This window comes from Melanerpes formicivorus, unplaced genomic scaffold, assembly GCF_026170545.1.
Source record: "Melanerpes formicivorus ecotype bairdi unplaced genomic scaffold, bMelFor1.0.p_v2 SCAF_21, whole genome shotgun sequence".
In the NCBI taxonomy this organism is placed as follows: domain Eukaryota; kingdom Metazoa; phylum Chordata; class Aves; order Piciformes; family Picidae; genus Melanerpes; species Melanerpes formicivorus.
In genome coordinates this window covers 10656168-10670190 of record NW_027142373.1, presented here as the reverse complement: position 1 = coordinate 10670190, position 14023 = coordinate 10656168, and the positions used below count along the sequence as shown (strand labels likewise).

Here is a 14023-nt window from a genome sequence, read left to right as displayed (position 1 = left end):
ACCTCTGCCTACGGTGAAGGATAGTGAGCTGTCAGCCTCAAGCAATTACAGAATTATCTTCAATTTAGTTCTCCCACTACTACCATTTGTAGAAAGGTTAAGCTCTAGCTACCACAAACTGTGTATTTCCAAGGAGGCTAGTGCAGAAAGAACAAAAGGAAGGGCAAGCTGAAGACAAAAATCACTATTGGTGATTTTATAACCCAAACAAAAACAGCTTTACAGAGCTAGAAGTAGCTACAGCCACTGTTTTAATGAGGCTTCCCTCATCTATGAGACCCCCCAAGTGTTTCAGTAGCATCAGGGACTCTTAGAAGTGAGACTCATTTCATGTTCAGTAACTTTGATGGTGCTGAACACTAATTCTGATGAACTCCATCACCCAAAGACAACTGCTCACCATTTGGATGCTGCCATGAGCGCAGTGCGCTGCCTCCATTCAGTGCCTGATCAAAATGGCAGTGCAAAAAAGGGATAAAGATTGCTTATGGCAGCCACAGCCCCACAGCTTGGCTTGCAGACAGAGAGCAGAATATGCTACAGGATTCACAAGAACAGTTTCTTAAAAAGAGGAAGGGGAGTGTTGTTTTTTCCCCAACAGACAAGGGTTAGTTTACAGGACTAACGACCAGGACCGGCCGCCCTTCAGAACATGCTGTGGCACTCAGGATGTTATCACGGAAACAGAAGACAAAACATCCTTCCTTCACCTCAAACCCCATCCACATCCAATTTGGAAGCACTGAAGAGCAACAGCACTTTGTCAGTGTTCTGTTGGGCACTGTGGATGAGTTTACTCAGCTACCAGTGGGGATGGGCATTTTGCAAGCTAATGAGCGTCTTTCCTCACTGGGTTTTTATTTCCAAAGCAAACAGATCAGCACTGTTTAATTTAGCTTTAAGCAGGGTCCCAACAGGAGAACCATCAGAGAATCACACAAGCCGAAGAACAGGTCAAGCTAGGAAGCCTAGAGAGCTCTATACCATTCTCCCCCCTCTTTTTTACTGAGCAAAGAAAATAACCTTGAATTCCAAGTTAAAAGCAGCTCTGTTTGGGAAAGGTTCAGACTCAAAACCCCACACCCCAAGTTAACCCAGATGCATGAGCACATCTGTACATAAAGAACAGGGTATACATTGACTTAAGTATTTAAATAAAGCCTCAACTTTGAGGAGAAAAATTCTGAATGAGCTACTTTTTACCTAGTGGTCAGGGTAACATCTCCTGGTTTCTATTAATGCATCAGGCGCTAACCCAGGTGCTATAAAATCCAGGCCCTCTTAAAAGAGAGGCTGTGTCCAGCTATCCCCTCAAGTTTAGGGGCATGAAACATATCTGTTATCACATGCCCCAAGTACAACCAGCTACAACTTTTCAGGCTATTAATGAAATCATAATGGCTTTTGCAAGAGCTCTTGGCACAAAGCTCTGACAGATGAAGGTCGAAAAATCACTCTACCAGAAAATAATAACAGCCACCAAAAAAGCTCTCAAGCATTCCAGTGAGGGCTTCAGAGCTACCTTCAAGCAGTGCAGCACTGCAGAAATGGCAGCAGTGGCCTTGTGGCAGTTTGCAAGTCTATCAAAATCATGCATTTCTCACTCACACAACTTCTCATCACCCTTGGCTCTGTTATGAACCATTACCTGGTGTGCATCAAAGAGAAAAACTGGAAAAGGCAATGAAGAACAAGCAGTAATAACATGTGCTTGCCACTGCAGCTGTGCTTGCCCTTTTAGATCTTTACAATACAAATGAGGCTGGTCACACACAGTGAAAGTGAAAAATACCCTGGGGAAATACAGATGCATGGCAGTCCATAAATCAGACTAGATTCATGGCTTGTGAAATCCCTTCTTAATCTGTTTTGCATAACAATTTCATTTCACTAGCCTATAGTTCCTATTCCTATTTGCATGTATCTGTTTTGTCCTAACCTCTCTTGCTAAAGTACATTGCCAGAGAATGTGTTTCTCACCATCTCTGAGGAAGGATACATACCTAGTTCTCAGAGATAGGGACAGTTCCTCTAGGCTCAGAAGGAGAAATTCCTTGCTAAACACCCCACGTGTTGCCTGTAAACACACTGCAGCAGTCTCTTAAAGGACTAAAACATTCAGTAGAGGATGAAGAAAGGCCCACATTTCACTGAAGGACAGGATATTACAACAGTAACAACCAGCCCTCAATCATCTCAGGCTTGATACCCCAAACCTCGAAGGACAACCCCCAAAACTCCTCTGTCAGGGATAAGAAATGCCCAAATGAAGGCACTCATGCTCCCTGTTCCAGTTGGAGGACATGAACCTTTCTCTCTCCTGTATCTCACTGCCCAAGAAACCACGAAGTCCAACACTCTACTCCTCCACTTTCACTTTTAATTACTGCTTTTCCAAGCAAGCCAACTCCAGTAATTTCCCTATCACTTTGAACCAGACAGGAACAGTTGTTTGTAGAGGGTCATCAGGCAACTGCTCCATGGAAGAGGTTCTCTATTACAAACCACTCTAATGCTAGTACACCACAGAGTTGTCTGATGTCTGTAAGTAATAGGAGGTTAAAGAATGAAAGGATGTGTTAAGGAAGACAAACTGCTTCTAACAGCTGTGCAGAGCAACCTTCAAAGCAGGTGACTGCAGCCTCCAAAGTTGAATACTGCTCAGTTCACTCGGCATGCTGCAAGAATGCCACACCACAGAGGGCACCGCTAGCCCAGCGCTGGCAAAGCTGAGCAGGAAAGGTGATTCCTGGTGGAACAACCTGGACTTCATCTCCGAGCAGGAATTTGGAGTATGTGCCTAGAGAGCAGTTTTATAGTCTTGTGGACTTCAAGGGACAGCCAAGACTGTGCACACACTGAGTTGAAGGATTTCACTGCTTGTTTTATCAGTATCACAGCCCTGTCTGTACGTCTCATTGCTCATCCTCAGATGATAGCACCTCCATTACAACCAATTTTCCACTGTGACATCTGGGGTATTTTCAGAGGAACTGATACCCAGCTAGTTATTCCCCATCCTGTACTGGTGCACTTGATTGCTTCTGCCTGCATGTAAGGCTGTGTTAATTCTTGTTGAACATCTTCCTGGTTTTAGAACACATTTCTTCAAACCACTAAGATAGTTTTAATTGGTGTCTTCAGCATGCAGAACTCCAACTCAACCAACAGTCATCACAAATGCTGCAAGCTCGCTTTATTTCATCACCCAGGTCATTAATGCAACATTATCACACTCAAGATTACATTGTGCAAAGACACTCAGAGCCTCAGTGAACTGCAGCCACCTGAGCTTGATTGTGGTTTCCTGAGTAACTTCACAATCCCTCCTACAGCAGGTTTCACCTAAATAAGGTCTCCCCTGGTTGCTTGTAAAAAGAGGCTGCTCATGTCACTGCACTACCAGCCTCGATACCCCAGGGTGTCCTGGCAAGTTTAAGTTACTAACAACATGTCTAAAGGTACATCACAGAATATCAGACTGGAAGGGACCCCAAGAATCATCTGATCCAACCTTTCTAGGTGATAGTATAGTTTAAATGAGATGGCCCAGCACCCTGTCAACCTGACTCTTAAAACTGCCCAGTGTAGGGGAATTCACTGCTTCTCTTGGAAGAGCACTCCAAAACTGAAGACATCATGAAAACAACAGTCTTGATGTACACTTTGAAAACCTGAGAAGAGTTAAAGAAAGAATGGGCATGCCTTGTACTGACAACCAGACTATTTGATGGGAAGCAATACAGACACCAATGCCAACTGCCTGCTGCAAAGCAAGCCAGGAGGAAAATACCTAAAGGTTGCCCAAAACCACTACCAAAAATCAACTACATTTTGGTGGGAAACACTAGAAACACCACCTGCTACACTGTAAAGCACATCAAGAAAAGATGCAGCCCCTCAAGGACTTAAAGGAAAATTTCAGATGTGCTCAAAAGTTTCTTGGCTTTTGGTTTTAAACGAAGCAAATGAACTTGCTCTTGTTTTCTCCAGTGAAAATGCTGTCACAACCACAGGAGCAAAAGGTCAATCGTGCACCTGAAGATTCACAGATTGGTTTAGGTTGAAAGGGACCTTGAAGATCATCTAGTTGCAATCCCCCTGCCATTGGCAGGGACACCTTCCACCAGCCCAGGTTGCTCAAGGCCTCATCCAACCTGACCTTGAACACCTCCAGGGAGGGGGCATCCACAACCTCCTTGGGCAACCTGTTCCAGTCTCTCATCACCTTCACTGTAAATAATTTCTTCCTAATAGCTATCTTCCTAAGATCATGACAAGGGGCAGATCCCTGCTGGCTATTAGCAACATTATGGGGGGGTGGGAGGGGGTGGAAAGAAACTCACATATTCACAACATAGATAATCTTCAGACTCTTCTTTCCTTTAAATACATGACCTTGTTTAAAGCATTTTATTATAGTATTTATTCTGCACTTGTTTTACAGTGTGGACAGGTTAACACAGCAATAAAAGCCTTGCCTCTGCTTCATCTGGTTTTAAAATCGAAGGGCTGGAGGATTCTACTAGCACAGATTCTTGCATTCAGTATCAGTTGCTCAATATTTTATTGCTTAATATTTTACAGCATTGTAAATGTTACAGAATGTGTAGCAGCCTTACTCAGCTCTTTACCAGAAAGATACCAGGAATAACATTTGACAATTACCCATAGGACAAAGTTCCCAAGTGATTAACACCTGAGTTGCTCTATTGAAAGCATTCACCTTTCAAAAGCTTTGAAACACTTTAGTTGTTCTCCTATTACTGAACTTTTGTAGATTTCAGGTCTTTTACTAACAGTGCTCAAAACAACTTAAGTTATGCTTTGAAAGGTGGAACGCTTCTTCAACTGAACAAAGAGCTACAAGCCAAAATCCAGATGATTTAATCCTGCATCCAGGAGTGAGGATGCTGACAAGAATCTGTCAGAACAGTCATCAGTGCCACTGTTAATACTGATCTTGTAGGCATCTGGACCTCAGAATTAACAATTTCACTACTAACTCACACTTCTGAGTGCGAATTCCTACCCAGGTACAAACTGTGAGGCCACCCTGACCACTTTGTGGTGGCTGGTTGCTGGCAGCAGCTCTGTTTGAGACATTTCTGCAGTCACTGCTGTGCAGCTGCACCCTCCCACACGCAGCCCGTGCAGCAGTAACAGCCTCTTGTCTAGGTCAGCAGACTGGGGAACTGATCTGACTGCAGGACAGCTCAGGGAGGTGGCATTTTTCACTTGTCTCAGCTGACTGGTTGGCTACACGGCTAGAGCTACCCCAGCAAGTGCAGGGTACAACTCCAGGACTGAAGCAAGCAGCAGAGATGGGAAGGGCAGGAATAGGGCAGGACTGTGTGAGCAGGCTCTGCCATCAAGGAAACACCCTTCACTTCTGGTTTCTGTCATCCAAAACTGGTCTGCTCTATAATTCTTGCAACAAACCACCCCAAACCCTACATATGCAAGAATTAATAGTTCCATTATCAATTCTCCATCAGTGCATTTCAATCCCTACCCTACTGGAAGCAAAGCAAACATGCTGACATTTCATTTTGAGATGAAAAATGAACATTACTTTTAAAAGGTCCCCACAGGATTTTATGAGCAATTGTTGTAAATAGTTCCACTACTGATTCCACCAGTTCCACAGGTTTTATCTTGGCAGTTAAACAAAGTAGAGACAGGGGAGAGGTGGCCAAGAGTTCAAGCAGGAGCATGTGGGTAGTGCTGCAAAGGGGCAGTAAAACCCCAAGACTCAACTGTCTGCAAGTAGGAGGAAGGAAAATGGGGAAGCAGGAGTCAGGGACTCAGCTGAGGCTTACAGAGGTTTCTGGGTCTACTGATGACAGGCTTATCTGGTCAAATAGTAAGACAACTTTTATTTCAAGCTGTATACAAATTGAAGCTGGGACCTTAAATGAGTAAGATGGAAAGAAAAGTTACCTTCAGGTTAGCCAACCAGGTTAAGGCAAGTTTCACAGTGATGCCGGCAAGAGACATCTGTAGGTTTCTGCAGCACAGACAGAAGCAACCCAGGCTTCATGCATAAAACACCTCCCAGGTTCAGGGACACTTGAAAGAAATACTGGTGGGCTGATCAAGTCTCCTTTTCTGCTCCATACTTTTCAGCACTGACAGCTGTTGGTCCTTCTGACAAGGTTAATTCTTTACAGATTACATCACTGCCATGCAGGGCAGAAGTCATCCCTTCCATCCAAGCAGACATTGCGAAACTGCACACATGAGAAAGAGCAGGGCTGGATGAGTAGATGTTTAAAAAATTGCATGCTCATACCAGCACACAAAACTCAAACCTTTTAAACTTCAGATGTCAAGTGAGCGTTAACCGCAGTATCCTTTCTGCGGCAATCAGTATTTACTACGAGCAGTCCAGCTTTACTACTTCCCCGCACACCTAAGACACACATGGACTTTCCTGCCAGTCCCCAGAGCACACTGCAATTTGCATTTGAAAGCACAGAAGGAGGAAAAGCCCAGGTTCCATTACCTTGAGCTAGCTGCCCCAAATGCCATCACCAGTCACTTCAGACCCCAGCTGCACTTTGGGCAGTGAAGCTGAAGTTGCCATTTCCTGTTGGCACCCAATGGGGTGCCTTACTAGTCTAAGGACAGTACTATCAATGGCTCTTTGCACGACATTCCCCCCCCCACCCCTTCAAAGTACATCTAACGTTCCCCATCCATGCATTACAATCCCTGTCCTACTCAGAAAGTGAAGTAAACAGGGTTGAAATCTCATTTGGAGACAAAAAAAATGACTATTACTTTTAAAAAGTCCACACAGGATTTTATGAACCACCACTGGAAAGCAACATCAGTGCTCTGGGTCAGGAGAATCCCCCCCCAAGCAATGTCAGTCCACACAAAGAAGTGATATTCCCTACTGGTGCTGGGACCAGCAACAGCAGCTGTACCTGCACCTTTGGGAAAACAGACCTTACCTCTGGCCATAAAATTTTACAAGGCATACTGATGAAGAACAAAATGATCTAAGTTATTATGGGACACAAGACACAGACCTTTAGTAAGCAAATTTCACATGCTGGCAAAATGGAAAAGCCCAGCCAGTGACAATTAGACCAGAAAACAGAACTTCAAAGCCCCTCTTCTACTATGCTATGAAAAGTCAGCCTCCATTCTCAGGGTTATGTGACTCTTTCAGCTGTAAGACTTAACTGCACTTTCCTTAGAGCAACAGATACCACAAACTGATGACCTGCCTCATCAGTGCAGAGCGTCCACAACTCACTCTGCTTGTGCAGGAGTCATGGCTCACATTTACAGAGATGATCTTTTACTCTGACTGCAATGTCCCCTGCTTTGTCCACAGTGAAGCTCTGGGGAAGAAAAGGAAAAGCTCTGCATTGTTATAGAAAGCGTTTGCTGTGCTTATCTAAATTATCCTCCTCTTACAATAAAGACATGACTCACATCAAATGTCAAAGTCACTAAATCCTCAGCATCTCTTATTTTTCCTTCCACCCTTTACAGCTCCTCACAGAAGTTATTACTGAGGGAGTGTCACAGCAGCAGCCCTTACATCACCATCTATTCCCCTTTCCTCCTCCGCTACCCCAAATGGAACAGGCATGCTATCACTAAGCCAACTCATGCAATTCTTTATTCTTTGCAATTTCCTACCTCTCATTTGAAAAACAAATACTTCACTGTTATCTAAAAATATATGAAAACTCTGCCAGCAGCTCAGCACTCGAAGCAAAACAACCATCACCACCCAGTGTGAAGGCACAATAGAAGCAGTGGTTTTGGTAAAGCAAAATTTGAAGGAGCTCTGGAGAGCAGCAAGAAAAATAACTCCAGTTATTGAGCAGAAAGAAAGGGCTGCTCTACAGTCACCTAGAGAACGCTGCTCTGCCATCATGGGACTCAGCCAAATGTATATAGCCTGAGGGCAGGAATGAAGGCTCCAGTCTGACAGCAGCAAAAGCCTTCAGCAGCAGTGCCAGCCTATCCAATTCCCATGCCAAAGCTGGTCTCTCCCCAGTGCAGCCAGCACAACTACTTCAAACCAAATCAAAGACAACCTCAGCTAAAAAAATTAAAACAAAACAAAACCCCAACAACCCCCTCTCACTGCTGGCTCTGTTCCCATACCAGTTCACAGTGCAACTCCACAAGTGCCTGCACTGCCACAAGTACCAGCGAGACACAAACCCCAATATCCTGTTTGTAAAGCAAAGACATGTCCCCAAGGCAGCCATTCCACAAGTGAGGTTTGTGACAGAGCTAAGCCAAGCTTCTCCCAGTACTTTCTTCCCTCCAGCCATTCATTCTCACCTCTGCACTCTCCATCCCTACCTCGTGCTGGACCAAGTGTTTGAGCAGTTAAGACTGACCAACAGGGTGAATTAAAACCATCATTTGCAAGGGATCCTTTCTGCCATCCTGCTGAGTCCCAACAGAGCTTGGTTACTTATGTGAATTTTCTATCAGAGCACAGGAATTAGCAGCCAGAGGAAAGGCTCAAGTGGCCCCAGTACTACAAAACAATGCAGCCTAATTAAGTTACACACTCAATGTACTCTAGACAGCTGAGGCAACAACTTCAGTGGTGTTTCTGCATTGTGTGCTTCTCTCCAAGCCCAGATGTAACAACACAAACCATTCTATAGAAAGTGCCACACAGGAGGAACTTGCTTCCTTCTATTTCACCTTTGATGTACTAACATCTCTTTTCCTCTTCCCTTCCAATCTTCTTCCCTGTCCTCCAAATGCAACTTCAGGATGGGAACTGGACAATACATGTTCAAAGATGACCAGCAGAACAGCCACAGAGGAGGCTCAGGGGTGACCTCATTGCCCTCTACAACTACCTGAAAGGTGGTTGTAGCCAGGAGGGGGTTGGCCTCTTCTCCCAGGCAACCAGCACCAGAACAAGGGGACACAGTCTCAAGCTGTGCCAGGGGAGGTTCAGACTCGAGGTGAGGAGGAAGTTCTTCACCGAGCGAGTCATTCGGCATTGGAATGGGTTGCCCAGGGAGGTGGTTGAGTCATCGACCCTGGAGGCGTTCAAGGGGAGATTGGACATGGCACTTGGTGCCATGGTCTAGTCATGGGGTCTGTGTTGATAGGTTGGACTCGATGATCCTCGAGGTCCTTTCCAACCTAAGTGATACTGTGTGATACTGTGTGTGATATGAGAGATTCTAAAAGCTTTCCTTGCAGCAGCTAATCTAGAATTCCATCAGTGCAGTGCAAGAGTCTCCAGTACTCAATCAATCTGTTTGAACAGGCATTACAATAGAATACAAATCTCTTAAATACAGAGACTCCTATTTGCTTTTTAACTCCCACAATCAGCAGCTGTCATTTTGCTTTCTTTTCCCTTACAGGCCCGAAGAAGCAATAATATTTGTTTCCTAACTGGTGCCTGAAACTCTGCAGAAAGGCCAGAGCTTCCTCCAAAAGTTTAAGACAAAGACCTCCTGTAATCCTCAAAGTCCACCTGACGATGTTTGCTTGAGTGCTCTCAGTAAAACATGTAAGCCCAGTGCGAAGTATCCTTTTCTTCATCACGGACTGGGAAGTTAACCCTTTCCAATCAATTAAGTCAACTGACCTCCCAGTAACAGCAGAGCTGTGCTGTAGATACTAAAGAGTCTGTGCTCCAATTCACTTGCCCCTTCTTTATTTATAGGCTAGTTTAACAGCCTCACCCATGACAACTTAAAACCCTCAGCTACATCTTTTCCAACGTCTTGCACTAACTTCTGTGCACTTGTAATGAGATCAGGAGACATTCCATTCAGTTCTCCATTTGTGTGTGTCAAGCACTGGGACAAAACTCAGGAAAATTCCCTTTGCAGAAAAGCTAGGGGGGGGGAAAAAACCCACCACAACAAACTAAATCTGACCTATCATGAATTAAAGCTCTCCAGAAGGTGCTCTTATTTTAGATTAACCGAAGTACTAAGATGGGGATGGAATCCTTAAAAACTATTACTTATTTGTTATCATATATATAGGAGGAATTTTATCATTTGTAAGTCAAAGAGATTGTCTAAAATGGTGAGGAGAGAAAATTTGGACAAAAAAATATTGAACCCCAAAGTGTATTATTAGTAAGCCAGAAAGGCTTTAAGGGCTTATCTCAGGATGATCTAAACATTGAAACAGGAATTTACAGAACATACCTCAACTACCTTTTCACCACCTGTTTGGGTGTTTTTTTTCTGCAGCTGTGGAAGAAAGGGTTAAACCCAGGACATTTTGAAACCTAGAGACTAAATGTAATGAGATCAGAATAATAAGATTACCATAATCTGCCTCACACATATAGCTAGGATCAGCCCTAATCTCTTCATTTTGAGACAGATGGAAAAAGCATGAAATCAGAGATAACAGGAGGCCAATTTCCTAGAATAGGCAGCTTTTCAAGGTTCCCCATAGCTGTAAGTCAATATTTTGCTAGATTTGTACCTATTTAACCAATTCTAATAGACCCTATTGGAAGGGAGAATCAGGCATCCTCAAACTACTACATAAACAACAACACAAGTAATACATTAATGCAATTTTAATGTGCTGCAGAATATTAAAGGCTAACCAATTGACTGAGACTCTAGCCAATACCACTCCCAGATGCTTTAACTGGAAACTGTGAGCAAAGAGCCAATCATGTGAAAAACAAAGATCTCAAACTGCACACGACCAGGGACTGCTTATTGACTTTTATTCTGAGGTGGGTAAACACCCTCAAAATAGCAATTTGCATCTGTGACCTGTTTGACACAAAGCAGCTGCAGCAAGGGGCAGTTTTAACCTTGCTTTAAGATAGTGTATTACAGAGGTGCAGCATGGAGTGACCCTTCCAATCTTCTGTTCTCCAGGACATGAATATTTAGGGAGGAGGGAAGCATGAAATAGCCTCAGATAGACAAGATAGCTGAGAGTGATTATGGTGGCCACTACCCAGCTACCTCAGTAGAACCTGGCTTAGAATCAGCAATAGGGAAACTTAAGAGACAAGAAAGAAAATCATGCTGTATTTTAGCACTATATACAAGCTGGAAGATGCCTTGAAATTAAGTAACGCCATTAAGGGAAAGAGAGATAAGCAAGAAATCATCCAAGGAATTAAAAACAGACTGGTGGTTGTAAGATAAATGGAAAATTATTTTTTCAAGCAGCTAACAGCTCCTAACTCTTCCCAGAAAGAAAAGTTCTACCCGGTAGGTCAGCAAAAGCCTGAGGCTCTCAAAAATCAAAGCCTGCAACATGAGACCTTTGAGGCAGGCCGTGAAGTTTAGCAGCACTGTCAGCCAGTTATGCAAAGACCTAAGAAATGGACAAAAACCCAAACCCCCAAACACCCCAAGATCCAATCTCTTCCCAAGCAGGTTCACCTGTCAGCTCAGACTAATTACTCTGGTAACCTCTGGGTATGTTAGCAGTTTGTGTGCCATCTGCTTTTGGCCAGTAATTTTACAACATGTCTTGATTAAGCCCACAAAAAGCCTGTTCACACTCCCGCAGCCCTCATGACTTTGTATCATGATGGATAGGCACAGCCACAATTAATTATTTGGTTTTTATCTGCACCAAGCCCGTTCTACTGCCTCAGCCCTGTTGGCACACATTTGTAATGTGCTGCCTCACCTCTTATCTGCGCGTTTGCACCCTTAAATTTAACTCTCCTCTGTGGGAAGACATGGAGATCTGAGAAGAGCACTTAGCGCTCATTTCATTTGGGGATGGCTCACTGAGGAAAGCCAGAGGAGGAGATCAAATGATCAGATCGGTTCCACAGGGCTGGTCAGACAATCCTGGCCACAGAAAAGAACAGCAAAATCAACAGCAGCTCAACTTCACCCTCCTGGCAGGGCTGAGATTTTGTTCCCTATCAGAATCTTAGCCCAAGTGAGTGTAAACAAACCCTTGCTTAAAACAAGACACCTTCCTAACTAGATAAGAAATTCAGCTATAAATCAGCATTGACTGGAGTGAAACTAATCTTTCCCTCTACAAATCAAGGCAATTTCAGGGCACACAACTGAAAATATTTTGGCTCAGCATGACCTCAAAGCTCAATTTTCCACAGTGTAAAACCCACCACTTACAAGGTACCTAAAACACTAATTTATCACTAAGAAACTGCAACTGTATTCATCAGAGGTTTGTCAGCTGCAGGGGGATGGTTTTCATTGGCATATTTTTGATGGATGTAGTTTATTTAATATGGTTTTACTGACTTAATGTCTAGCCACATCATGAACTGGAGAAGAAATGGGCAGGCACTTGGTCTGGCTGATCTTGGGAGTAAGAATGCTTAAGAGTGACAGGAACTCTTCTTGTTTTCCAGTAACTGCAAAGCTGCTCAGACTTCCTCTCTAGTGGGACATGCACACACAGGAGGAAGGCACTTGCAAATGGTATCGTCTGACTCACTCCTGTCACATTTGCATCATGCAAAGCACACCCAGAGATCTTGCAAACCACTCTGAGAGCCTAAGTGTACGGATCACACCAGGCAAACTGCGGGCAGCTTCCACAATCTGCTCTAGAACATTGTACCCACTTGAAAACCTTTCACAGGATGTCTCCAGTCTCATAAAGCAGAACCGAAGAAGTGAGATGCAGCTTTACTGTACATTACATGAGCAGCAGTGATTCTCCTGCCCACTCAACACTGAATGAGAGAGAAAGAGGATAATAAAGAGGCCCTTTAATGGAAAAAAGATTTTAGGAGACTTGCTTTTAAGAGACCTGAGATGGAGGAGTTGCCACTTTCTTGCACCCACGTTTCATGGGATGGGCACAGTTCACACTGCAGCTCCTGGCAGTCATCAGTCAAACTTTAAACAGCAAACAAACAAAAAACCCCAATAAAAACAACCAACCTGGCTGGTTTAAAACACCCCAAACAACCAGGATTATGCTGCTGTTGCACTAATCAACTGAAGTTCAAAGACAGCTCAAAGAGTCCATTCTTTCAGGCTCTTCAAGCCACCACTGGAGGTTGTTAGATGCAACAGAGCTTTCACCAAAAGGCTTTGGTCATTTCCACCTAGTCAGGTTGTGTTAAGAGAAAACAGTAACAGACGTACTGGAAGACCCTTGTTAGCCAAAGACATCATTTACACTCCAGATTCAAACTTCTGGGCATGCAGGAAGCAAACCTCAGTTAAAAAACAAAACAGTCAACCAGGCAATGACTTTGGAATAAAAATAACATCTAGGACAAAAAAGGATTTCAGAGGATTTTGCGGCTAAATAACCTTTGTGAAAATACATTTAATCACAATGCTGCTTCACAGGTTGTTTTGAGGAATGCTTCTAAGAATTTTAAAGGCCAGAGAACCCAAGCAGAACCAGCTGGCTGTTCCCACTTACCTTTCTTAATCTACAAAGCGCCCCCAACAACTTGTTTCAGCTGTAACTCCTCACTTCTTATCCATGTTTCCTTAGCTCTTGGAGCATGAGGGGTACAACTTGTCCCTCAGTATTCTCAACATTGTACTCTCAGTCATTTATGAGGCAGATTTGGGCAACACACTGACCCAGGATCAATCCCAGCTGTTACACAACTGCCAACACCATCAGCCTTTTGTGCACAAAGACCCTTCAGTGCTTCCACGGCGCCTTGCGCCTTGCTCAGATGTGAAGCACAACAGGCCAAAAGCACCAAGTCCTATACAAACACAGAGCAGGGCTGGTGTACTAACATCTCATGGTGGTGATCTTTAATTCATGCTAATTTGAAGTTTAAGAAGAAATGTATGATTGTTTTCAGTCTGCTACAGAATAATGAACTATTATATCCCAGAAATCTTTTAATGGCATTTAAGTTTAGCCCATTTCTGTGTCAGGCTTCAGTTAAAAATGTTGATTTACTCCAATGCTAATGCTTCTTTCATCTCCAAACTCATAATTAGATTATAGATCAATTTTTGAAGAACCCACAGTGCCTAGGATGAAACACCAGCAACTCTGTACTCACAGAGTTGGAATAACAAAATTCAGAACTACAATGGCCTCAGTT

General features: G+C 43.7%; 1 protein-coding gene across 2 annotated transcripts in view; it reads right to left on the bottom strand.

Moving 5' to 3' along the window:
- GRB2 (growth factor receptor bound protein 2) overlaps nt 1–14023 on the bottom strand; it is a 61727-nt gene that overhangs the window by 25592 nt on the left and 22112 nt on the right. The window contains exon 1 of one of the 2 annotated variants that reach the window (XM_068151555.1): nt 5944–6046. The exons of the other annotated variant lie outside the window; for it this stretch is intronic. Within the exon in view, the coding sequence (XP_068007656.1) occupies nt 5944–6000 (57 nt within the window). The 5' untranslated portion in view covers nt 6001–6046. Of the gene's footprint in view, nt 1–5943; nt 6047–14023 lie in introns of those variants that run through there. 2 annotated transcript variants of the gene reach the window in all.